A 27,147-nucleotide genomic window follows, 5' to 3' on the forward strand; every position below is an offset into this window, starting at 1 on the left:
AAGTCCGTCGTTCTATAGTGAGAAAGATTATTCGGAACTGGAAAACACTTGATATAGGTGTCAATTTTCCCAGGATTGGACATCCCATCAATTTAACGCCAAGATCAGACCATGCAATGTTAAGTGGAACTGCAAAAACCCAAGAGCCACATCTCACTGTACAGACCTCAGTTAGCATGTTAAATGTTAAAATGACACTACAATTAGAAAAAGACTGAATAAATATGGCTTGTTTTGGAAGGGTTGTCAGGGGGAAAGCCTTGTCTAGCTTATGTTTGCAAAGTTCTCAGCAAGACTTCTTGTAAGAGGAGACCAAAATGAAGATATTAATTGATGCACAGCATGAAAACCAACCACAGGATATCAACACAAACACCTCATACTGACTGTTAAGTACATTGGTGGAGAGAAGATGATGTGGGCTTTTTCATAGCCACGGGACCTTGGCACTCAGTCACTGAGTTGGCCATGAACTCCTCTGTATACCAAAGCATTGTGAAGTCAAATGTGAGGCCATCTGTCTGACAGCTAAAGATAGGCCAAAATTGGGGCATGCAAAAGGACAATGATTCCAAGCACAGCAGCAACTCTACAACAGAATAGTGGGAAAAGAAAAACAATCAAGGTGTTGCAATGGCCCAGTCAAAGTCCAGACCTCAACCTAATTGAAAGCTGTTGGGGACCTTAAGAGAGCTGTGCACAAACAAATGCTCACAAACCTGAATGAACTGAAGAAATGTTGTAAAGAAGATTGGGCAAAAATTCTTCCACAACAATGTGAAAGACTGAAAAAGTCATACAGAAAATTATTACTTCAAGTTGCAGCTGCTAAAGATGTCTCTGCAAGCCACTGAATCATGGGGTGGACTCAGTTTTTCACAGGACAGCGTAGAGTCCTGTGAAAACTGTTTTTAAATGATTTTACAACATGAGAAAGAATCTTAAAACGAAGGCGTTCGATAAAGAACTGATTGATTTATTTGTGATACTATAGTATTGAAAGAGATGTCATATTGTGAATCAGTTATAGGACAATAAACTCAATGTAGTCATGAATCATACTGCAGGCATTTGAAGAAAACACATTTTTAAAGCCATTTAAGAACATCACTAAGAACAACAAATTGGTTTTGGATAGTCCTGCAACTTCCTCTGGCATAATGCACAGTCTTGATTAATACTATAAGATGATGTGATACTTTAATTATGCTGTAGAGCATTTATATGTCTTTGCAACCTCAGTAATAGACTGATAATATTACCTCCTTATAAGAACATGTTATATAAGTTATTTAAGGTGAATAATTTAATCTTTAAGACATTTAGACGCAGTAGTTATAGGAATTCTTGCTATGGAACCATCTAAAATAGATTTATCATAAGCCTACTGCATTCAATTTTCTCCTTATATAAATGCAAAAGATGAATTGTGAATAGCCTTGAAAGGCAATTTTTAAGTCCCAGACCTGCTGTAAGTCACTATATTGAAATTTTATGAATAGAAATACAGTAGGGCATGGGAAGGTCATTATTTAAAGTTAATATTGAACATTTGGACATAGTCCCTGTAGACAGATTATTGGAAAAATGTAGTGATTTTCAAAGGGGTTATCAAGGCTGGTACACATCCAAATCCACAAACAACACTGCAGCCTGCTTCCAAATAGATCATCCGGCCCTAAATCCTCCTCATTAGAAGCTGTGGCATCAACAACTGTTCTAACATGGCCCCTGGATCAGGTCACACTAATTAACCAGCACCATCGACCGACTATTCCTCATTATCCACCCTCTCATCTGATCGCATATAGGCCATCAAGACAGCTAACGATCAGCAGACTAATTAATCAGCTGATGTGGTGCAAGTGAAGCTCCAGGTTCCCTCTTCATTTGCGAGACACATGGGAGCTAATTAGTTCAATTATTAATGCATCTAATTAAATAGTTTCTCTGGGTAATCACGGTTACAGTCTCGCCCTCCATCAGTTCCTGTAATAAATGGTTCTGCGATGTGTTAGACCTCTTTTGTCCTTTATTTTGACATACACTAACTCCAGTGCAATGCCTGGCCCTTACTAAATATTACAGGCTATTCACAGGCCCGGACCCCATTAGGCTAATTGCACTAAAAGCAGTCTGTGGCTGACATTAAAGGTGAGCTGTGGTTAGGGCTCTAATTAGCAGTCTGTGAAAATAGGAAGTCTTTTGGCCATCTGCTACAGCTTGCCATCCTGCCTTCAGTGTGAAAAGGGCAGATACAAATTTAGGTAATGCTTTTTTTTAGGAGGGCTGTTTTCATATATAATGCCATGAGGGGCTACTGCAGGGAGCACAGTTTTTAAAAGTAAAAGCCGAATTTAGAGAAGGGAATACCAGGAAGCTGCTGCATTTTGTGGGATGCTGTATATAGTTCAGTATGTGAAACCACAGGCTGTGTTTTCGTTTCAGATGTAAAGGAGGAAAAACAAGGGTTATTTAGGCTTGGGGCTAATTTTCAAACATCTACTGTGCTGTGAAGGTATTTTTTTTATGTGTAACTTTGTCGGATGTTTAAACAAAATCTAAAAGAACCAACCTGTGTACACAAATCATAGACGTTTCTCTTTATAGAAGCAAAAGCTTTTCCAGTCGCTAAATGAAAAGCTACCCTTTGGTCCAAAATGAACTATAGCAGCAGATATTTGATAGATCTCCATGATCTTTTGTATACATTTATGATGAATCATGGTGCGTCTATTTGGTTATTCCGATAACTTCTCATGAAATCATCTAGGAGAAATTTCTACATTATATTTATTTTGCAGCAGGGTGGCTTAGTGGTCAGCATTTAGCCTCACAGCAAAAGGCTCCCGGGCTACACCTGCAAAGCTAGTACCATTTCCACCAGCAAAATTTGCATTCTAATAAAATGCTAAACTAAAAATGTGACAGTGTTAAATGGCATCATGTAAATTTGGTTGTAGTGCAGATGTTAAGCAGCTAGAATCAGCATTTAAAGAGTAATAGTAACGTAACAAAAAGCTGTGGAAGTGTTGTTCAAAATAAACTTTCATGACAAATAGAATAATTAAAATCAAATATTTATTTAATGCTAGCAGAACTAATTAACAATACACATACCACATTTTTTTTGTTTTGCTTTTCTTTCTTTACAGAGCTTGTAAAGAGAGCTTTGCACTCACATCCACATGCTGTAGCTGTGTGCTGTCACCAGGGGGCGGTGTCAGAAATCTTGAAAAAAGCAGTCTTTGGTCAGCTTTTACGTTTGTGCTGTTGTTGGTCCTTTAGCTTAGCTCCAACAACAGAAAATAGTCATATTCAAGCCTTCTGCCTAACCAGTCAGCATTCTACTTAGACCCAGTGCTTTCATCATTGGGCTAACTGCTCTGCAGTTGGTGGGTTTTTTTCTTTGTTTTGTTTTTAACAACTCTATGCTAGCAGGGTGGCCTGGCAGTGCAGTGGTTAGCACTCTTTAACGCCTTCTTTCATTACACCAAGAAGGTCCTGGGTTTGAGTCAAGCAGCTGGTGAGGCCTTTCATGTTCTCCCCGTTGCCTGTGAGCGTGAATGATTATCTTTCTCTGTGTTCCAGATAGGCTCCAGCCTTCCCATGATACTGAATGCATGCATGCTGTTTAGGTTACCCAAGTCCTTCACTCCCGGTAGCATACACGATTGTGGTACCTTGAATTCCACTTAAGTATGTGAAAATGGCAAGATGAATTTCTTGGAAACTGGACGATAACACTAACATTTTTATATTTCTTACACAAAGCAAAGTGCTTTACCAGACAGGCTTGGCTGATTGTAACAGAGCTGCACCTGGACTCCCAAGAGGTTAGATTTCTGAGAGTAAGCCTGTTTGTTCTGATTCCTTGGCTGAGCTGGATGGGGAAATCTGCCAAAGAAATTCAGATTTTAGGACATAAAGTGCTTTTAAACAAAGCAAGTAAATCTCACAAACTCATCCAGAAAGTTCTGTGACTGCTGCATTCAGGTCATCTCAGGATCAAATGCAGAAATCACAAATATATGTGTGTTTATTGTCATATTGTGAATAAAGGACCGACCAATTCAGAGATGTGTAATCAGGTTTAATTTGTGTTGATTAAGAGAAAACCTATTTTTGGAGACCAAATAAATATTTTTAATATCACACTGTTATAAAATTAAATAAATATCACCGAACTATATGCTGATAACAGGTTTTTGCTGTGCCTGAGCAGAATCCGAGTAACACTGCTCCATCATAGGAAATTTAAGATGTCATCTTGTACCTGACAATTTGGGTCTTTTTAACAGTCAACATTTAAGGCTGCTTGGTATAGAGATTGGTCTAGTAGTGAGAGAAGCATCAAAAGCTTTAAGGTTTTAGATTTCAACAGAACAGTGAAATTCTCTCTGTGAGTTGGGGGAGATGCACTGCCTCAAATGAGGGAGTTCAAGTATTTCTTATTTATGAGTCATAGGAAAACAGAGCATTAGTTGGACTGGTGCAACGTCAGCAGTGTCAGACTGCTGTGGTGAAGAGAATGGAGCAGAAAGACAAAGTTTTTGATTTGCCAGTCCATCAACGTTCCAACCCTCACCTGTGCTCATGAGACATGGGAAATGACTGAAAGAGTGTGGTAGTTCATCCGATTGGCAACCTTTGAGGTTTTCTTGGTCTGTCCCATTGCACACTTACTAGAGTGACTGTGTATCTCTTGTTCCCTAGGAACACTTCAGTATCTCTCAAAAGAAACTGCAAAGTGTTGCTGGAATGAACAACATATAGAATACCCTGCTTAGCCTGCTGCCACTGCAACACAACTTTAGAGAACCAAAAGATAATAGATGGATGGATAAATGGATGGATGTTTAGTGAGGTCACATTGTAATGCTTTTTTGATCTGAGCTCAAGCAGAGTACTTTATCCATCACTACCTTCTTGGTGAGAAACTTAGAAACTTCACATCCTCATGCATACTTCTCAACCACAAGGTAAGGAAAAAAGATACCCTTCGTGATTGTTCTCTTTGACTCTGTTGAGACTGTAACACGATGAGCATTATGCAGTATTTAATAACACTTAAAAGTGGCCACTGAAACGATACATTTACTGAGGTCAGACAACACAGATCCTTGTGGTCTTTTCCCCATAGACTTCTGTGAAACCAAACTTCTTTGTAAAACCAGAGGATTTGCTCTCCATTAGAGGGAATGCAGGTTAAAGGCAACTCACCATTGACTTGGGCAGTGCATATCAAAGTCAGCAAAAAGACAATGCATATAAAAGCATGTGTTTGGATCCATGTGTGGAAATGGAAAAGAATATGGTGTTTATTTTTAATAGTGATATTGTTGAGAAAGGACTATCTATAGTACACAGAGCATAAAAGATTTGCCTCAAAGCAAAAAGTGAATATCAACTTTAAAAAGTGTTTTTTAGATTCTTGTCTCAACAATTCAAGAGCAATGAGGGCATTTGACTCACTTTCTCTACATATTTTTCAGCAGATGGTGTTTCATCCTGCCCAGGGGTAAACAACATTTTTGACACTTTACTGTGCATATTAATCACAAGAAATTAAAAGTAGAACTGACATTCTGTTTTTTAGAAAAGTCGTTAAAGTTAGGATGATATGTTTAAAGGACACTCTCACCTCATTAAAAAGGTCAGGTAGTTTTCCGAATATTTATTTTAGAAGTACTACAGTACTTTTTTTTTTTTTTTACATCCGCTATAACATCAAAAACAGATGCAGAGAATCAGGGGAACCACAAAATGAGAGCACCATCAGTCCATATTTTCAAGTATCATAACCCAAAAGAAATGCCACAATGATATTACAGTGCTGTGAAAAAGTATTTGCCTCCTCTCTGCTTTCACATTTTTTGCATATTTGTCACATTTACATGTTTCAGACCATCAAACAAATTTTAATATTAGACAAAGATAACCCGAGTAAATGCAAAATGAAGTTTTTAAATGATGATTTCATTTCTTAATGGAAAAAGCAATCAAAGCACTGATCAGTCACAGACTCTGCAGACTCAAGTTTTGCTTTGAAGAAGCAGCTGGAACATTTCAAGTACTTGCTCATGGTTCTATACAGTCATTTCCACCCGATGAATCCAAGGTCCACTACTGACGATGTGTCCCAAATCTTAATATGATCATCTAGATCAGATCTCTAATCCCCCCAAAAAGTGGCAGATTAGCTTGGGTAAAAGACCGAAAGATGAGGCACACAACGATGTGTGCTGCTGGTAAAGTTTCTGCTTCGCCTTTCCTCATAACAGCCATCCCTCAGGATTCTCGGCATTTAAAGCAATGCATTATCAGGGACTACAACATCTAGTCCTTTTACTGAACCATGAGTGGTATAAAGAAGGAATGGTGAGAACAGTGCATCAGCAAGCTCAGAAAAATGCTGGACTGATGAAACTTCACCAGAGAGGTTAAAAGATTTCCTGAATTCTGCCTTCTGACATTCTTCACCTACTCTGATAGTCTTACTTCATACTCCACCTGGGTCTGCCAGCACTGGACCTCTTGTCTGCCTCTCAGTCCAATGCCTCCCTAGAGACGATAGTTTTTACTCCTGAGCTTCTCATCTTGAAAGGGTCTTTGTCACAAGCAGACAAGTAGCAAGCACCTCCCTCCTGACAAACTCCCGACAACCAGTTCGCCTTCCAGTATGGATTCACTTTCACTGTTGAGCACCACTGCATCTTCCAGAAGAATCTCTTAGTCCTGCTCCATCTTCTAATCGAACCTCATAACCCTCAAATCTGTTCTTCTCTGTGTTTTGCCCCAGTCTACATCCATGACCTGGTTTTGTTTTCCAACACCTAAGATCAATTTGTAGTTTTTCTCTTCTGTTCCCTTTCTGCCACTCCATCAGTCTTGTCTTACCTTTTTGTCTTTCACGTGACAAACAATCAAAATTAGTGGTGGTAGTGTGATGGCTGTTTTACTATTTCAGGAAATGGGAAACTTGCTATATTTGATGGAACCATGAATTCTGCACTACCAGAAAATCCTGAAAGGGAATGTCCGTCCATCAGGGCCCTGTGTCTCAAGCACACTTGGGTTATGCAGCGGGACAATAATCCGAAACACACCAACAAGTCCACCTCTGAATGACTCAAAAAAACAAAAATAAATTGGAAGTTTCTGAGTGGCCAAGTCAAAGTCCAGATTGAAATCCAATTGAAACACTTGATCTTAAACAGGCCGATTATGCTCAAAGTCTTCCAGTATGGTTCAATTAAAGCACTTCTGCAAAGAAGAGTGGGCCAGATTTTCTCCACAGCAACGTGAAAGACTGCCAGGAATCGGCCTGGGTGTGGCTAGTGAAATTAAACTCAGCTCCTAGCAAAGTCATTTAAAAACTCTACCTATTTTTGTTTAATATTAGAATTTGTTTGATGATATGAGACATTTAAGTGTGACAAATATGCAAAGAAGAAGAAGAAGAAAACGAAGGAATCAGGAAGGGGACAAATTCTTTTTCACCACACTGTCCATTTCAAATAACTTCAAAGCCAGCACTGAATAGCTCCTTTTCCATGGCTTATATGTTGGAAAGAATCTTTCCCACTTTCAGAAGTGTTTGGGCAGCGTTCCTCTGCTACAGATGCAGCCTGTCACACTTGAAGGGTATCTCTTTGATCTGCGAGTCTAAAACTTGGCAAGAAAACTTCAACAACAGTTGTACAAGCACAAACCTTTCCAGTTTTGCTTTGGAAAAGCTGTAATACAATGTATTTGCGTATGTCTCTTTACATATGTCTTTTCTCTATTTGAGTAAACCAGGAATCTAAAGCTCCCCTGTCCAGCTGCAAAATGCTTTAATGTATTTAAATATAGTAAAAAAAAAAAAAAGTAGCCTAAACACATATAATCTAGTTACATTGCCTTAAAGGCAGAGTAGAATATCTATATTTTGGAAGGATGACAAGATTAAAAGATCTTGGTATAGTATCTTGGTATCAAATCCACTGTTCCAGTATTAATACCATCCATTTATTACAGTAAATATGAGGAATTTTTAAAAAGAGTAGACTCAAGCCCAAACTCTTGGGTCTACTCAGGAGTCTGGGTCTCAGTAGAGCCTTCTGAAATGGAAATGTGCAAATAATTAACTGTACTTTCCAGCAGTGCCAGCACAACAACAAATCTTGTTCCAAAGCATGAGTGAGATACAATCATTAACATTAGCTACATCTGTGTTTGTCAAATCAAATGTCCAATGCGAGAAAAGCTTGTTATCATTGGCACTAAAGTCACTTAGTCTAGCAACACGAGCTCAGCTGCATCTGTGTGTCTGCGTATCATGTGTTGTGCAATTTGAGGCTGTAATACAAAAGATGTCATCTCATTGAGCTGCAGGCTTGTCTCCTGAAGTCTGAATTAAAATAATAAAACACAAACACACACAAAAAAATCCCCTCTCGCCCCTGCGGGCGGTCTATCCTTCAAGCTCAGGTCCTCTACCAGAGGCCTGGGAGCCTGAGGGTCCTGCGCAGTATCTTAGCTGTCCCAAGGACTGCCAAGATCAAGGACCAAGATCTTGGATGTTGTTCCTGGGATCTTCTGGAGCCACTCGCCTAGCTTGGGAGTTACTGCCCTAGTGCTCCTAGCATCTTGCACTCTGCTTTTGTGTGCTGGATTGTCTCAGGGACATCTTTACACAGCCTGCACCTGGGGTCTTGCCTGGTGTGGTAGACCCCAGGATCTATGGATCTTGTGCTCAGAGCTTGTTCCTGTGCTGCCGTGATTAGTGCTTCTGTGCTGTCTTTCAGTCCGGCTTTGTCCAGCCACTGGTAGGATTTCTGGATATCAGCCACCTCCTCTATCTGCCGGTGGTACATACCATGCAAGGGCCTATTCTTCCATGATGGTTCCTCCTCTTTCTTGGGGTTTTGCTGCCTGAGTTATTCACTGAGCATGCGGTCGGTTGGAGCCATCTTCCTGATGTATTCATGGATGTTTGTTGTCTCATCCTGGACTGTGGTGCTGAGATTCAACAGTCCCCAGCCTCCTTCCTTCCGCTTAGCGTACAGCCTCAGGGTGCTGGACTTTAGGTGAAACCCTCCATGCATGGTCAGGCGATTTTTAGTCTTGATGTCAGTGGCTTCTATCTCCTCCTTTGGCCAGCTTATTATCCCAGCAGGGTACCTGATCATGGGCAGGGAGTAGGTGTTGATAGCCCGGATCTTATTCTTACCGTTCAGCTGACTTGCCTGACCCTCTGCAGGTACTTGGTGGTTGCAGCTTTCCTAGCGTCCTCTTCGTGGTTCTCTTTTGTCTGTGGGATCCCCAGGTACTTGTAGCTGTCCACTATGTCTGCATTGTTGCCTTCTGATGGTTCGATCCCCTCAGTTCTGACTACCTTCCCTCTCTTTGTTACCATCCGACTACACTTCTCCAGTCCGAACGACATTCTGATGTCATTGCTGTATATACTGGGGTGTGGAGCAAGTCAATGTCGCGTTCACTCTTGGCATACAGCTTGATGTCATCCATGTACAGGAGGTGGCTGACAACTGCTCCATTCTGTAGTCGGTATCCGTAGCCAGTCTTGTCAATGATCTCACTGAGGGGGTTCAGGCCTATGCAGAACAGCATTGGGGACAGAGCATCTCCTTGGTAGATCCTGCACTTGATGGTGACTTGAGCTATTGGCATGAATTTGGCCTCTAGTGTTGTCCGCCACATTCCCATTGAGTTCCTGATGAAGGCTCTTAGGGTCCTATTGATCTTGTACAGATCTAGGTATTCTAGGATCCAGGTGTGGGGCATCGAGTCATAGGCCTTCTTGTAATCAATCCAGGCAGTGCACTATACTATATACATATATATGTATTGTATTTGCATATACACCTACGCAGACTTACTCATACATAGCATACATAAAATTGCATGTTTTTCTGTCTATAAAGATCTTTGTTTAAGGCAATACAACTAGTGATTTTTTTTATTATTATTCACTGTAATGCAATTTTACATGGAAGCTCTGATCGAGCTGACACAAAGAGTCAGAGGCTATTTGATACTGAAGTAATATCAAATATCTCATTAGATTAAGCTTATTGCATCATTAGCACAGGCAGATATGAACATCTTGCATAGCAGTATTTAGTGCACAGACAGCAGGACATCATTTTAGTGTAAGAGGAGACAGCAGGATACCTTAATAAACCATTAACAACTCAGATGATGTGAAAAGGATTTCATTATTCTGTCCTTGATGCATAAAAATGTCACATTCATTCGTATTATCTATCCATACATTAAAGATATGAAAATAGGAGACTCATTTCAACAAAGCTAACCTTAAATTTTTGTATCTCTATTCTCTCAGATAGGAGATGTCTCGTTTTAGAAACAAGCTCTTCACATACATTCATCAAGCAATCACTGTGTGCACTCATTCAGCCTGACACACAGTGCACAGTACATGGCAAAAAAAAGAAAAAGAAGAAAAATATTGTCCTTGAGTCCTGCTCAATCAACTTAAATTATTGTTTTCATAAACATCTTAAGAGAAAACATGTCTGAATAAAGATAACTAGCTTTACTCCTAAAAAATAATATCAGCCTACCACATCAATATGCATTTTAATTGTTTTTTAAAGAACAGTCTGACAAAACATTTTCACTTCTATTTATTTCTGTAGCCAATTATTCCAGCCAGATAGTTTGGTGGTGAGAGGTGAGTGAAGTACCACCTGTTTCTGTTCTAATGTGGATCTGTTTCCTTAGAGGTTCAAATCTTTGGAAGACAGCCAATCCCCTGTCACTCTGACTAAGCTGTCGGTTTTTAGATTGGAGTGGGGATGTGCTCACCAGCTGTGAGATTAAGGGGAACTGATCGATGGCCTTTCTGATTGGCTCTTGGGGTGTCCCAGCAGCATCCAATCCCCTTGGTTCGGATGGTTGTCCACGGCCGAGCCAAAAGCAATTCTTCCTCCGCACAGGGGCCAAATAAGATCACTGACCTGAAGCTTCGAGGCCACGCTTGGAGGTTCTGTCTCCATTTGTCTGCGCTCCTCATTTCTCTGGAAAAAAGAGAAAAAAATGAGACAGTCAGAAGAGGAGAGGGGAGAGAGATGAAAAGATTGAATAAAATTAGAATTTGTATGAAAGGGATGTTGCACCTTCGCACATTTACACTTTATTTTTGCTCAATCTGCATTTTTCTGACACCTTTGTTGTTATTAAGCTCTAATGTCCACTGTGTTCTGCACTGCTCTCTCCAGAAATTACCTGTCAGTCAAACTCAGGTGGGAGGCACTGTGATGTGTTTTTCCTCAGATTTGCTTCGAGTCTCTGTAGGTGGGGCTGTTTTCGTTTTCTCTTCTGTTCTGCCACATCGAGAGCTGTTTCTGCCTACCACTGCTTTTTTTTATTCAAAACAAACAGCTTTAGCTGCTGCTCGAAATGTAAAATTCATGACTTCCTGTGCGTCAAATGATTTCTTTTTCTTTCTTTTTTTTAGGAAGGGGGTGGGGGGGAGCAGTCTTTCTTGGGCGTAAAAGAATGCCTGTGGTTATCTAAGAGTATAAACGTGTCCGGGAAATATCCTCACAATGGAGCGAAATGATATTTGATGAGGAAAAATGTTCACTGATCCCAAACAGCTGTATCAAAAAGACTCGTGCAGAGACATGGCTTTCATTTGCCTCCTGTGCTGCAATGACGGACACTGTGAGGAGGCTGCACAGCTTTCTGTTTGCTCTTCACCAAATATCCTCTGCTTGGATGTGGTGAGGCAAAAGGTTACCGAACAATCAGAGGAAACTATTTGTTCAGAAACTTCAAACTTCAACTCTGAAACGCTAACAGATGTAATCTTCATCTATCTGTGCTTTAGCCCTGATTTTACTTGGCTGAGCTGATGATGAGTATTTAAAATATAGCTCTAATAAGTAGTGTGAGTTTTCTTGGCCTGGCACGGATTGTAAAGTAAATAAATACCTTTTTATTTTTATTATTTATTTTTATTTAGATTATTTCTTGAAGTAAGTAAGATTCGTTTATGGGAAAATTCCAGATGGGTGGCTTCAAAGCCACGTGTTACACAGGGGCATTATTACCCAAATTCTCCAGCATTATTCACCTCTCCATCGCTGACACAGATCTACAGGTCAGTGTATTTATCACTCTCTTTGTCATCATTTTCCATCCTTTTGTGAACATTTTGCATCACTCTTTTGTCCCTTTGCATCCCTTGGTATAGGTTCTTATTCTATATCTCTATTTATTTATTTTTTCAGCTTGTCTTGTGTCTCCAGATCCCTTGTTTTGCATCACTCAGCAGATGTTTTGCTTCTCTTTGTGGTCTTTGCATATAATGCTGACTCACATCTCAGCATTTCATTTGAAAGTTGCGACCATCACAAAGGCCTGTTCTTTGTCTCCTCTGGAAGAAATCATTTTTCTATTCTGAGATAACTGGATACTGACCTGCTCTCTGAAATCTGGAGAAATAAGGATTAAAAGACAAAGTAATGGTCAAACTAATTATCCTGTCTAGTTTCAGGATAACAATGTGGTGTTATCTGAAGAAAGGCTCATTTTAGACAAAGTTCTGTACAGCAACGTTCAGCTTATTTTAGTTCTTTTTACGAAGGGCCAAAATGAGAAGAAGGAATGTCAGAAGAACAAAAACAATCCAAACCTCTGAGGTGCATTTAGAAGAAAACAGCTGAAAAAAGCAGAGAGTTTGAAATGTTCCTTTCCTCTGGGTTTGTAATCATTCGACTGACTTCATAACAAGAAATGTTAACAGTGTCCTCTTTGAGAGGCTCTGTCAAGGAAATCAAAGGCAAATTCCTTACATAACATTAATTGGCAAATGAAGCAGTTTCTAATTTATATTTTTCAAGTATTACAGATACCACTGTATCTCATCTCTACCTCTTATTTAGTGGTACACACTTGTACCTGGGTACCATTCATGTATTATCTGGGTAATTGCATTTGTTTTCGTACATCTTTGAATAGCTCAGGGTCATAGCATACACATTCTTACTCATATGTGGTACTTAAAGACACGAGCAATAAAAAATGAGTCAGTCAGAACGAAAAACACCTATAAGTGAATTCAGATTTTCCCTCACATGTTGAAAAGAATTTCAGACACCACAAATTACATCTAACAAAGTCTATTTATATTGGTTTTCCTTAAATTTGCCACTCAGTAGTAAAACATCACAGTGGAATACTAAGGGAATACAGCTATTATTTATGGCATCTACATTACTATGTGTATTTCCTCCCTTAACAATTTTTTTTAAAAAAAGGACATTTCTGCTGTAAAAAGTAAATAAATAAATAAACTATCGATCTGGTTTGTGTACAAATTTGTCGCCTCCCCTGGGCAAGAAATTATTGTTTTTATTTATTCTTTTTATTTTTTGCCTGTCCCGTTTGGCTCTTTTGCCATCAGAATTATTGTCTAAAGGCAAAGAAAGATGCCCAACGGATTTACTTTACCAAATAGACCATCACAGCCTTGCTGTAATGGTCTATTTGATTCACTTTTTATTGTTTATTTTATTTTATTTTCACTTGCTAAATACGGGACAGACTTGACTGGGGAAAAGAAAGGGGAGAAAGAAAGAGGGAAAGAAAAACAGCGGGGAAGAGGGCAAAAAACAAAAATAAACAAAATAAACAGACAAAAAATACATATATCAATCACCCGGATCACCTGTTGAGAAAGAAAAAAGAGAAAACAAGCAGAAGGAAAAAAAAGAGCAACATAATAAACAACATCACGATGACATATGGGAATATAACAGTAAATACTAAATATTAAACATTATTGTGCAGCATGTAAGATCGACAGCGCACAGTGTGCTTTGAGGTAGAAGCCAAAAAGGGTGTAGTTTGTGTGTGTGAGCACCCGTGTGTACACCTGTGAGCATGGACGCGCTTGTATTTAAAAGGTTCATTCATATAATGATCTGCAGGAAATGATTAAACTCAAGGCCAGATCGTCATCGTGATCTGTACTGCCATCTAGTGGAAACGTGAGGGAGCGTCGCTTTGTTTAAGAGGCTAAAATTCAGCATAACAATGGAGCTTCTCCCCTCACTGCTCTGCCTCTAGTCTTTCTATTTTTAGCACAGGAAATTCTTTTCTTTTTTTTTCTTTTTTTTTACTAAAGGCTTTAGAGTAATGCCCTCTCTCATGGACATCTAATTAAAATTAAGCTGAAAGCGAAACAGCAGTCCCCGTGAAGAGCTAAAACAGCCATCAATGTTTAACTTTAATTTCCTCTGGAATAACCAGTGTTTTTACAGCATTTACAAAAAAGAGCATTCATCAACAAAAAACTGCATAGATGAAGATATTTTTCATGATACACAGTGCTTTCCTTCTGTAAAAAATCATGGTGACATAACTGAGAAGAAGTTTTTCTTTAGAAGAAAAACAGCATTTTGTTGAATAAATTTCGTGGCCTCATTTGGTATGTGTTAGTTCTACAGTATGGTGTTAAGTTTTTAGGGCATTTTCTTCTTTTCTTTTTTAACTCAAATAAATACAAGATTAAGATACTGAATCTATACAAAATACATACAGTATACAACCGAAGCTGAGTACAATGTGCAACAATAACAATGTTAAATTAAAATTGATATCACCTTGTAATAGATGCATTATTTTCTAGTCCAATTAAATACTATTTTATCTTATCTGTCATTAAAAGCAAACAGGATACAACAACATATGACATACAGGTTCCACCTTTACAATAAAGTAAGACTAAAGGGTGCATAGGAAGAGTCCGAGTGTCAGTTAAAGGCCAGACAGCCACACAGCCATGCACTGATATAGGTATATGCCTCTCACTTGGCACAGACACTGATGGATGTAGCTGCTGGTTTGTGAAGTTGGTGTTGTTTCGTCTTTTTAAACCACACATCGCCAATGAAGCAAACCGAGAAGCCAAGGCACACTACACACTGATTGTATTTGACATATCACTACCCTAAGTATTATAATCTTCTTCATCATCTCCAAAAAAGACCTGAGAATCTGAGAAAGCACACATCTATCCCTGCTATCACAGGGGAAGAGGCAGGGTGCACACTGGACAGATCTCAAGACTCCAAAGCTAACACAGAAGAATCGCCAGTTAACCTAACCCTGTTCATGTCTTTGGACTTTTCCATTCAACTAAATAAATTGTGTTAAATGTAACGTTCAGCATTTTAGTGATAATGACCACAGCTAAACTAAGTGTTCATACAGCAGGAGCTGTTAAATAAACCATATTATGTATTAGACAATCAGAGGATTTACACAGTATGCGTATTACAAATCACAGTTCAGTGATCCAGTAAATAAAACATTATGGTTTCCAAAGAGTGGCATTACTATGAGAATATACATCAATTATACTGTCTCTGAAATATTATACCAGTATAAAAGGACGCTGAGCAAAAGACTACACAACGCTGAACTATAGGGGCAATACTCTGGTAAAGTAAAGCTAACTGAACCAGTCACAAAATGAAGGCATGCAATATGGTGTTGAAAGTTTCATTCAGTGTCATCACTGTTGGCCTACACTGTACTGATGCAGGAGTCGGTGATGCAGTGCAAGCTTTCGACAAATAAAAGACAGCTGATCAGCCTCCCATGTTGTGTTGTTGGAATAAGATAAGAAGTGTTAAGGTAACCTTTTTTCATACGTTTAAACTACACCAATAAATCAGACAGAAATTTTGCTTAGAAAGTAGCCGTAGCTATGTAAAGTATTAAAAACTGTTAAAACAACTAAAATAAAACAAACTAAACAATTTTTGCAAGAGCTGCTGATTGCTGTGGAATATGTTCACGTTCCACGTCTGTTTTCAGTCTCTCAGCCAGATCCGATCTGTTTTTGGAAAGTGTGACCAAGTACAGTCAGTGATTGGAAACCCATGGTCTAATAATTAACAATAAACATGTTTTTTCACCTCTGCATATTTATACAGGGAGCAAGTGCTCCTACACATAGCTCCTCATATTGATGCTTCTATAGCAGCCCATGATGGACAAGTGGAACTGTTTCTATAGAGAGGCTATTTTGGAGGCCAAATTAGGTTTAGTTACGTGCTTAGAAAGTGACAGGTATTCAGTTAGTTGCAATCTTTATCCTCTAGGTGCTGGTACTACACACAGGTCCTTTAAATATAAAAAGTAGGCATTTCACCAAATGTTCAGTTAATACAGTTTAAGAGAAAAAGAATAAAAAGTGTATGTAGTAAATATCTTTTTATGCTTCCCTCTCCTGTATAGTGTTGCTCTATTTAACATACCTGCTTTTTTTTGACTGCCTCACTGTATTTGGCCCTTTCATCAGAGAAACATACCCAAGGCAAAGTCAAAATAACCAAAGGAAAAACAAAACTTTGCCAAGATATATATTTGCCTGTAAATTTAGTAACTATGGCCGTCTGAATTTTTCCACCAACCACTCATGTTGCTCATGATATAAAGAGGTTCACTGTTTCTATCATTGTCTATACACTCAACAGTTTTCTGTTGAGTGTATAGACCAACACATCACACATCAAACCCAACACATTAAGGTTGCATCCCCTTAAGGGCCACGTACAGCAGGGACATCTCAGTGTCCGATTAGCTGCTAACTGTACTGGGATCATCATACGGACTTCCTCCTCTTGCCAAAAACATTGTTGATGAGTTTGGCCATAGACTTTGAGCCGCTGTAGCGTCGTCTGTCAGCGCGATACTTCAGATGCTCCATCACCTGCCGGATGAGCTGTGTGAAGAGGTTGGCAATGTCTTGGTAGCTCTCGGCTGCTGAGACCTCCTGGAAATTACAGCGGTTTTCCTGCGCCAGACCGCGGCCTTCATCCTCACGCACCTGACGAGCATGGCAGAGGTCCTGCTTGTTGCCAACCAGGCAAACAGGAACATCCATCTCCCTGAAAAAAAGACAGCAGGGAGGCGTTAACACCATCAGCCTGCAAGATGACTGAGGATAGCAATATGAAGAGGATGCAGAGGCAAATGTGTTTTATTTTACAGCTTTTGAGTGCTTTTGCAACAACATTGCAACAATTTTGGCTATTAAGCAACCTATCCTATCTTTCTGAGCGTAAAGCAGATGTTTCGACTAGCTGGGCTTGATTTACATTCACACAATCCAACAGTTCCACTTGTGATCTACACCTATATTTATTCTCAAATACCTGTCATTAGGCTACACAGCTCTTCCCTCCATGTTATCAGGATGCCTTGGCATGCTGCCAGGCAGCCTGATAGATGTGGATGGCCTGTTTGTTTGTTTTTTTCACGCTTAAATTTATCAGACACCTGCGCTGGCAATCCCTGTAAATCATGAATCATTTATGAGTTTGAGTTTGTAGGAGGGCAGTCAGGACTCCCAGCATTCCTCAAATTCAAAAGTGCATGTAGATTCATGTCCAGTTACAAAGAACCTAGGGCACAGATACTCTGTTTTGTTGTTTTCCTGGAGCATTTGCAGCATGTTCAGTTCATATGGCCTGTATTTATATAGCACTTTACTATATATGGACAAGTGGGTGTACATCATTTTCCGGACTTGCCACTTTACTTTAAACCTCTGATTACTGATTCTTTGCACGAGGATTTCATCTGACATTTGAAATTGTAGAATTGAATGTAGGATTTTGCCTCCATTTCAAAACAGGCATTGTTGTAGCACCCAGAATTACTGCTAAATAACAACCAATCCAAACATCCATTATATGTCAGCAGCATCTGTTATTAAGTTTCTGCTGACCCTTTGCAGTTCTCCATGCGTGTCTCCCGAATCTGCCGCAGGATGTTTTTGGCATTGATGAAGGAAGTGCGGTCACTGATGTTGTACACCACCACAAAGCCATCTGCCCAGTCCACTGGCTCTTCAAGTATACACCTGGCCTCCGAACCCTGCCAAGAAGAGCATGTGCTTTTATGTTGGTATCATCCAGTTTGTCCCGAATCAACGTGCCAACTGGGTTGCTTTTCCTATGGAGCAAGAAAAAAAGAGTTGGAGCCTGTATCCTTTACACTGTGTCACTTTCTATGGATGGTATTATAATAATATAGCTGGATACCATTATTATTTCTATAGATGTGTTCCAATGCTGAAAACACCTTGTATTTGTATTTTTATTTCCCTGTTTTGAGCAAAACTGAGTTGCTTTTATACTTTTTTGACAAATGCACATTGGCATTACTGTCTTCCCATTGATTATACAGATTTGATTTTATTGCTCTTTTTGCTAATCAAGCATCTTACAGTTAGTTTTCATACCTGTAATATTGAAACACTTTCCTTTTATGGATCCATAGCGTATTGGTTTACAAATTTGCTCAGCAAGCGGAGGCTTGCTGGTTCAGTTCCATCCAGAGATACAAATCCCTTTTGGAAAGTGTCAGAAAATGCATCTGGTGTAAAACCCTGCCAAAGGAAACTCACAGAGCTGCTGTGGCAACCCTCTGTGAAAAGTGAGCAGCTGAAAGTCACTAATACCAGAAAGCATTTCAAAGTGGTGCCTTAACAATATCAGTGACACCAGTAAATAAATTCAGAGTGACCCTACAAGCGCTTGTGACCTTGACATAAACAGTGTAAGAAGGGCGTGAGGCCTGGGGACACACCTGAGTGCTATAAAACCCAATTTTAAACCTTTTGTCTTTACTGACTTCTTTTAATGCAGTCTGGGTCAGAAGGGCTGGATTGTGACTCTGTGTTCCTTATGGGACAGCAATATTACAGGGGGTCTAAATGACAAAGACAATGACTGGTTTTTGTTCTCCTGAGCCAGGGTACTCCAATAAAACACTAACATTGTAGTAAAGTCCCTCTCAGGTCTTTAGTTTTGTTGAATGAGAAGTAAGAGGTTTATATGGCTCCCCTTTTTTTTCAAAGGGACATTCATCTCCTCAGGATACTCTCATAAATCCTTATATTCCCACACTTGCTAACTCTAAGTGAACACATAACCACAGCTAAGCCACAGGCAGCTCTCCAGCAGCCTGAAAACAAACCACTGTTTTGATAGATAGATGATAGATAGATGAAGGCAAACCAAATTTTGGTTATGGCCCGACAGTCAAACAAAATTACTCAAGAATGTAAAAATTGACTTTCTTTATGAGTAGTTTAGGTGAATTTTCTTGAAAAGGCATTATTCTCATCAGTGTCAGATTTTCATTTTTTCGGTTTGTTTCCTGTCAGTGGTTTGTCGGTGGTCCTCCAGATGAAATGTTAGAAGAACAACGGGAAAAGTTGGTGGTCCTGCTGCAGCTCTGCTTTTCTAATATATTTCTGTTAATACTAAAAACAAGAGTCTTACCTGAGAGCAGGGGTCAAAAACCTCCAAATTCAGCTGCCTGCCATCGATCGACAGTCTTTTGTGGTACAAAGAGTCTGTGGAGGAGATACAAAATGCATAAATAACTATTATATTATATTATTGATGGATGTCAAAATTACACATGGAACATGTCAAAAATGTGGTGTTTGGGACTTTCATCAGTTTTTAGTAAGACTTTCAAGACACAAATCTATTACCAGGTATTAACATTACCTACCATGAATTTGTCACGAATCTACTTTTACTACAAAGTTTGTTTTTGTTGTTGTTGTTTTACAGGAACTGGACTGCTAGTGTATCAAGCATAATTAAAAAGTTGTGATGGGTCAGACATACATACACAAGTATATATTTTGACTTTATTGTTATTTATTTTAACTTTCCATGTCTATTCACTTCATGACTTGTAATCACGGCTAACAGAGCTAGAAGCATCAATGCCTAAAGTGGTAATGAAAACAGTGAAAACCACAATTACATCATTACATTAAAGGATATAGGATAACAGCATCTTTATGATAAATACAAATAGAAAATAGTATAAAAATACAAATCCATTAGATATCCAACTATACTATCAGAAATGTTGAGCTAAAACACTGGAAGCTGTGTCAAAACAGCTACACGAGAGGATTGTCTACATTACCTGCCTGCAAAATTTTTATTACCCAAAAGAACAATATTTTCCTTGTCCATGAATGCACAGGTGAAAATGTTGCATCTCTAAGTGGATGAGAGCAATCTTCTAGACCAAAACCTCATCAAAGTGCCATTATATGAAATCTGGAAACACTTACTGGTATTTGAGGCATATTCACCAATAAAGCGTCTGGTCAGGAAGCGCACGAGGACAGCTGGAGAAAGGAGATGAAATGGAAAACAATAAAATGAATCATGGCATCATTACACACTCATCCCTCTCAGTGAAGAAGGGGGTGGGGGAGCCTTGTTCACCCCAGCAGGCACAACACCGTGTTAAATGTCTCCAGGATTGGAGCGATGAAACCGAAGCCCCACATAAAAGAATGCTGCACGGCTTTCCTGGAAGGTCTGTGTGCATATTTGGCAAGCTGAATAGTTAAATCCCCCCCAGCCTGTGCTTTGCCTCTACACTGCAAGCTACACATAAAACTGACTGACTGGGCCAGTTTTGGTCCCACAAGACAATCAATTTCAATTAAAGGCTGAAGTTTCAAGTGCTGAACTCTGGAAGCTTGCTCCTAATAGTGGGCCTCTTGAGGGGTTGTACAGAGGTTAGGACACGGTGACACACAAACATGGATGTGGACATTCAACACTTAGGACTTAACACAATAGGAATTGTCCTGGTTCCATTGTCACATAAAGATACATTCAACGATAAAAGACGTGTTGAAAGCAACAAATAGAGCAGAAGGGAGCAGAAAAACATGTCGAATGAACTCAAGCACCCACATACAGCTTCCATAAGCTACAGCATCACCAAGGTAACGGCTCTGCTTCACTGCCAAGCACCAAGAATGGCCATGTCCCATTGTTTTAAAAGGTTTGTACAGTACAGTCTGAACCACCCTCTCACAGACAGAAGCAGAATCATAAGTAATGCTTTCTCCTAGACAGCATTTTTAACAAGAGCTTAAAAATCCAATCTGAAGTGTGTCCAAACAGGAGAACTGAAGTATGGTTGCATGAACTGGTTCTCCGAAGAACCCATAAAAAATACTAAATGATCCAATATGGACACATGAAACTTAAAATAGACACAGAAAAAAAACAAGCAAAAAAACAAGATAACAAACTATCACTGCGACACATCAAAGTCAGTGAAAGCCAAGATCAAATTACACTCTAAACAACACCACAGGTGGAGCAGCAGGCCGATTGACTTATTGATAAAACATGTTGTGCTTTCCTCTGTCCAGCCTTGAACTAAACCCTGTGACTGAGGAGTTTTAAAACAAAGGCAGATAATCTCTGGAGGGAGAAATGGTCTTATTAGTTTAGTTAAACCTCAGTGAATGGAGCCAATAATCCACTGTTGTCTTTGGTTATGTAATGCAAAACCAGAGCTCACACAATGCTGGAAGAAAAGAGAAACATGTTTATTCAAACTTGGAAGTGTTCACTGCTAAAAATAATTACTTTTCATTTCTCAAGGCCACTCTTCCTGGACGGCAAATAACAGTTAAAATCGCATGCCAAAAAAAGTGACATGCAATTAATTAATATTAATTTCTGCTATCATTCAACCTAATGTTTATTTTTTGTTTACTGTGTTTCTGAATGAGCTGTACTTGCACCATAATAGTCACGCACCCAGTCATTTCTGCTGTTTTCATTAAGGGTATGACATGAACCCAGCATAAACCTGGTGGTACCCTGGTGATTTGCTTAGCTCTGATTTAAGTTTTAGCTGTAGCCTGTAGAAGTGTCAAGAAACACTAAGAAGAGATTTTTCCACTCTGTGAATTGATTGTGGTTGGGCTCTGTGGGAATATTCATAGTTAATCACACTTTTCAATCACCTTTTCTTGTCAAAGTTTACAAGAACAAAAATCTGTCTTCCTTCTCTCTCCCCAACCGGTTGCGGCAGATGGCTCCGCCCCTCCCTGAGCCTGGTTCTGCCGGAGGTTTCTTCCTGTTAAAAGGGAGTTTTTCCTTCCCGCTGTCACCAAAGTGCTTGCTCATAGGGGATCATATGATTGTTGGGTTTTTCTCTGTATGCATTATTGTAGGGTCTACCAAAGCGCCTTGAGGTTACTTTTGTTGTGATTTGGAGCTGTATAGATAAAACTGAATTGAATCAAAAATCAGCTCTCATGCTCCATGGCTGGCTAGTTAAAAAGTACGCCCTCAAAAATTTTAAACAAAACTTGTTTTGTGGTTAAAGTGACATGTTTTCAAGTGTTACCATATTGCAATCAAGAGATCTATCCAGAAATTACACTTTCCTTTGGTAGAAGAAAAAATAGACAGATCTCAGATAGTTCACAGTCTCAGCAGTATCATCATGTTTGACTGGAAAGTTAGAAACAACAACAAAAAACCACCAAAACTTCTTTTCAGATCGCAGAAGATTGCAGCGCCTCCCTGAGCCTGTTTTTTGCCGAGTTTTCTTCCTGTTAAAAGGGAGCTTTTCCTTTCCACTGTTGCCAAAATCTTGCTCAAAGGAGTTTGCTTGCTTGTTGAGGTTTTCTTCAGAATACTGTCAGCTCTTTACATTATAAAGTACCTCGACACAACAGTTGTTATGGTTTGGTGCAATATAAAGACACCCGAATTGAACTAAATAGCTGTTAAATCATTATATGATGGAGAGCTTTTGTTGTTTTACACATCTGCATTACTGTTTAGAGCACATATGTAATAACCTCTCTAAAGTATTTATGCACATAATTCTGTCCAGCGTCTCTTTTGATGACGACCATGATAAGTTCGCCCAAACTATGCAGAGCAGGATCGTACTGAGATAGAGCCGTGAGTCACATTCTTTAAAATCTTTAGCTCACCTCAGAAAAGTGTGTTAAGCTACATTGTGTATGTTCTATAATAATTACAAAATCTTTAGCCCTAAATTTAATATAACTGAGACACTGAATGTCTGAGAGGGGAAATTCAAACATGTTAAATCAGCCACAATTTGTCACTTTATCATTTTATTGTTTTTAATTTTAGTTAGCAACAATTTTGATAATATTTAATTATCAGTTTTTCAAGAACAAATACCAACTCTGATTTACCAGTTATCTTATGCACTGTACTGTAAACTGAGTTTTTGACTGATAGCTAAGCAAAAACAACACAATGTAGCATATAACCATAAAATTAAGAACTTTATGACATTTGTTGACCAATTGATTAAAAAATAAAATGATGATAAAACACGCCAAACTACTACATTAGCAGAGACATGTGTTTAAATTCAGGTAATAAGCAAAATAAGCAAGTTAAATGAGGTGGTTTGAAGTTAAGGCATCATAACTTCCTTGTCAACAGTCTTGACAGTTTTTACAGTTTTTATTGAGATACAAGTATAAAGAGACACTTTTTCTCCCTTATAGATCACTAAATCACTCTCAAGTACTTACCTGATTTCCCAGCCCCCTGGCTTCCCAGTAGGGCCAGCTTGATGTCGTTCATGCCTGTGTTGTGTCAGGTCCTCAGCTGTATCTCTAGCTGCAGTTCTGTGTTGCGTTTGGTATTTAGGTTAGCCTCAGCTCACTAAACACTCCTTATCGTTGAAGCAGAGTGGAAGTACATGATTGCCCTCCCCTCTCTTTCTCTTCAAAGAGCTGTTTCACATTTTAAAACCAGAGGCAGAGGAGAGTGGGGAAAACAAGCACCCTCCTCTTTGGTCTCTGTCTCTCTGCCAGGAGCTCTTTTGCGCTCTCTCTCTCTCTCACACGCACCTCTCATTTTTCTGTTTTCTCTCGCTCTCTCTTTTTCCCCCTCAGTCTGTCTGTTTTCCTTCTTTCATTCCTCTCTTGGACCCATTTCTCCTCTCTGTCTCTGCCCCCTCCTATGCAGAGCTTGCTCAAAGGTCATGACTGACTAAACCTATTGTGGCGGTCCTTCTCTTAACATTTTAACTGTGCACTTGCTTTCATCTATGGATTTTAGTGCTATTTTTCATTGGGTAATGGTATAATGGTATGGAAGCCAGTTATGCTTGTTTGCCAAGAAATAGTCAATATAAGAAAATATAGAATTACAAGAAGCAAACTCAACGAGTTACATGGTACTGAAAATATATTTTTAAAGATAAATGACACAAAACCTGTGATAATGTTGAGTGAAAATCTCTTATTAGGATACTTATCATAATAATGATAAGTATCATAATAATGATAAGTATCATAATAATGATAAGTGATAATGCTTTGAAAATTGTGAAGAAAACTCAAAACTACAGTTTTATATTTTAACACATTGTAGCTGATATTTGTAAAGCTTTTGCTGTGAATACCATTTACATAATGTTTATCTACAAGAGAAACTAACTTTGAGGGAACATCAGTGCCATATAAATTAAAATAATAGATGGGGGGGTGTTATATCATTAATAAACATATCTGTTTCTGTCCATACAAAACAGGTTTATTTCCTTTCTCTTCATACAGTATACATAGTTCTATATAGTCCCATATTGCTTTGTTCACGAAAGGTTGATTTATTGTTCTGATTGGACACTATAACTGGATCATATGACTAGCGACATGTGAAGAGTGAGTGTATGATAGGTAACAATGGGGTTGCGGTGCACGAGCTGTTGATTTTTCACATTTATTGTTGACTTGTTTTTGTCCCATTCTGTAACTGTGACTGAAGAATGATTCATATTTATTTATTGCTGTGGTTAGTCAGCTTAAGGAAACTTAGTTAAAGAGCAAAAACCTATTTTTTCTGCCAGGACTGGCCTTCCATATAAACCATGATTTACCTTCTTGCCGTGCTTACTCTGATGTTTTCCTGTTTTGGTTTCAGGGAAAAGGAATGGCAGTGATATGATGTGGAAAACATTTTGCTGATTTTTAGTTACACACTTTATCAGCTGCACAGCTCAAAGTACTGAAGCAATATAGCAACAATAAAAACACTGATTGAAGCATCAGTCATACTCCTCACATCCAATGAAACTGATTCAGACAAACAATCCATCTCCTTCAGTGTCAGCCTTCACACAAAATGTGACACTTACAGCCTGTAAATCACCCTGAAATAGCTTTGATTTCACAGGCACTAACTCCAGCCAACAACAATGAATATTCTTCAGACTACAACAGCATTTTTGTATCCACTGACCCTCTTGCTGGTTCATTCTGGGCATTTTAGGTCTATTTATTTGATCTTGTTCTGTGTAAAAAAAAAAAAAAAAGTCAGATGTTCTTGTGTTTTATTGGTGAAGGTTGTCTAGACTTGGCTGCACTTGTATTGTCAGGCTTTTACAAAAACAATTACGACACTGTTTAAAGCCTTAATTTGGGGTTGTGGCTTTGGGGTATTTACATAAGTTTATTCATTGTTGTGACGATTTGATTAAAGGCAAAAAATCCAGGATTGCCATGTGGTTTCTTTTAAACATTACATTCATTACATTACATTTATATTTTGAAATGCATTCAAAACGTCCAAGTTCGTGAGCGCTGTCAGTCAATTCTAAAGTGAATCATGTTTCCAAATCACCTTTTCCAGACTCTAAAGTACTTTCATCTTGTTTACTTTAGGACTGTAGATTTATACCATTTTTTAAAAAGCCATAACAATGAAATGAAAACAACCTGACCAAATTTCTATATGTGGGTTCAAATCTATTCATATTGCATGGCATATGGACTGAATGTGCTTTTGGAATGTTTACTAAATTATCCTCTTTCCATTCAGTGATGTTTGGAGATCACATTTCCAGAAAATCAGCTTGCATGAGGAAAAAATAATTGGAACCAGATAACTTCATGTTTTGGGAATTTAGATGAGGACTGAAATCACCAACACATCGCAAGAAATTCTTTAACTCCCTCATCAGAACAAAAGAGAGATTAATATTTCATACTGGGGAAATGTGCTAGCCCCAATCACTCCTAATCCCAAACTATTAGCTAGAAATCTAATAAGCATTGGTGGCTAAACATTTGATGCATCAGCTATTCATCAGTGCAAAACATAAAATTTAAATAAAAATCCATTTTCTGTCATGCTTCTTATTTACAGTGGACATTCCCATAGCAATGAGAAATTCCTCTATTCTACTTCCAAGGTGAGCACACAGTGAAGGACCCAGCCATCCATGGAAGCTTTTAATCAAAAACCATTTCTCCTGAGCTGATCAACACGTGGCTGTAAAGAAGCTTTCATGTGCCCACAAAACTACACATACCAGGAAACACGTTACTCTCCCCAGCTGGGTGCACACATGAAACTTCAAAGGGTACCATAGCACTGTCAGCAACATCATTATATACTGACTGTGCACGAGGAAACCTTCTAGAAGATTTCTGTTGATTCTGTGAAATAAGATTATCTGCTATGTATGACATGGGAAATTTTATGTTGAACTTAAACTGGTGAACTGTTGAACTAATTGTCAGATAAATTAGGTCAGTGCTTGCTGAAAGTCATTGCAGTTAGGTAGCCTACTTTCCAGTAATCTATCTTGTAGGCGTAATATTTATATGACCCTGATTCATCATGCATTTTAGATGTGGTTTGGTTTAGCTTGTGAAATATACTTAGACTTCTCCAGATGCTTTAGTCATCATAGCTTAGCATGATTTAATTTATACAAAGAACTCTTGCAGTATCAAGAACTCACACTCTCTGTACTTTGATTTCATTGGAGTTGCACATAAGAAAGTCCAGAATGAAAGATCCCCTAAAGTGCTGTAGTCCAAAAATGCTGGTCTTGAGGAAGGGAACCATTTTGATTTTACGAATAACACCACCAAAACCAGTTTTCATTTTAGGTTTTGACGTCTAGTTATTATTGGTAAATGTGTGCCACCAAAGGACTCTTTTTCTGTTTGAAGTCCTTAATTGAAAATTGGGCATGCATTAGCAGAATGCTATATGCAAGAAAGAAAACAAAAAAACTAACAAATATCAAACAAACAAATTTCTTATGATCAGCATAACCAAGCTTTATGGGAGCTATTTAAAAAATCATTTGTGTATCTTAGCTTCACTTTAGATTCTTAAACCTTACTTAAGTGCAACTAAATGATGAATAGATGTATAAATACGCCTATTGAAAAACAATAAAAACATGAACATATTCACTGGAGCTGCTTTGCTATCTTAGTTTAGCTTT

At 38.7% G+C, this 27,147-nt stretch overlaps 1 protein-coding gene across 1 annotated transcript; it reads right to left on the reverse strand.

The window, feature by feature from the left end:
- Positions 1-14,237: 14,237 nt before the first annotated feature.
- On the reverse strand, positions 14,238-23,702 carry rerglb (RERG/RAS-like b). The gene is made up of 5 exons (XM_004564483.4): positions 23,432-23,702; positions 20,162-20,218; positions 19,344-19,417; positions 17,783-17,931; positions 14,238-16,940 (listed from the first exon to the last, which is right to left on the reverse strand). The coding sequence occupies exons 1-5, from the start codon at positions 23,481-23,483 to the stop codon at positions 16,655-16,657; spliced, it is 618 nt and encodes a 205-aa protein (XP_004564540.2). The 5' UTR covers positions 23,484-23,702; the 3' UTR covers positions 14,238-16,654.
- Between the last annotated feature and the right edge of the window lie 3,445 nt (positions 23,703-27,147).

The sequence above is a fragment of the Maylandia zebra genome, linkage group LG7 (assembly GCF_041146795.1).
Source record: "Maylandia zebra isolate NMK-2024a linkage group LG7, Mzebra_GT3a, whole genome shotgun sequence".
Taxonomy (NCBI): Eukaryota; Metazoa; Chordata; class Actinopteri; order Cichliformes; family Cichlidae; genus Maylandia; species Maylandia zebra.

What these genes read in the sequence shown, in the direction of transcription:
- rerglb (XM_004564483.4), bottom strand. Translation starts at nt 23,483, where the DNA reads ATGAACGACATCAAGCTGGCCCTACTGGGAAGCCAGGGGGCTGGGAAA. An exon ending in CCAGGGGGCTGGGAAATCAG is followed by an intron (nt 20,219 to 23,431) that starts GTAAGTACTTGA and finishes TCCTTTCTCCAG; the next exon opens with CTGTCCTCGTGCGCTTCCTG. An exon ending in TTTTTGACCCCTGCTCTCAG is followed by an intron (nt 17,932 to 19,343) that starts GTAAGACTCTTG and finishes TCTTCTTGGCAG; the next exon opens with GGTTCGGAGGCCAGGTGTAT.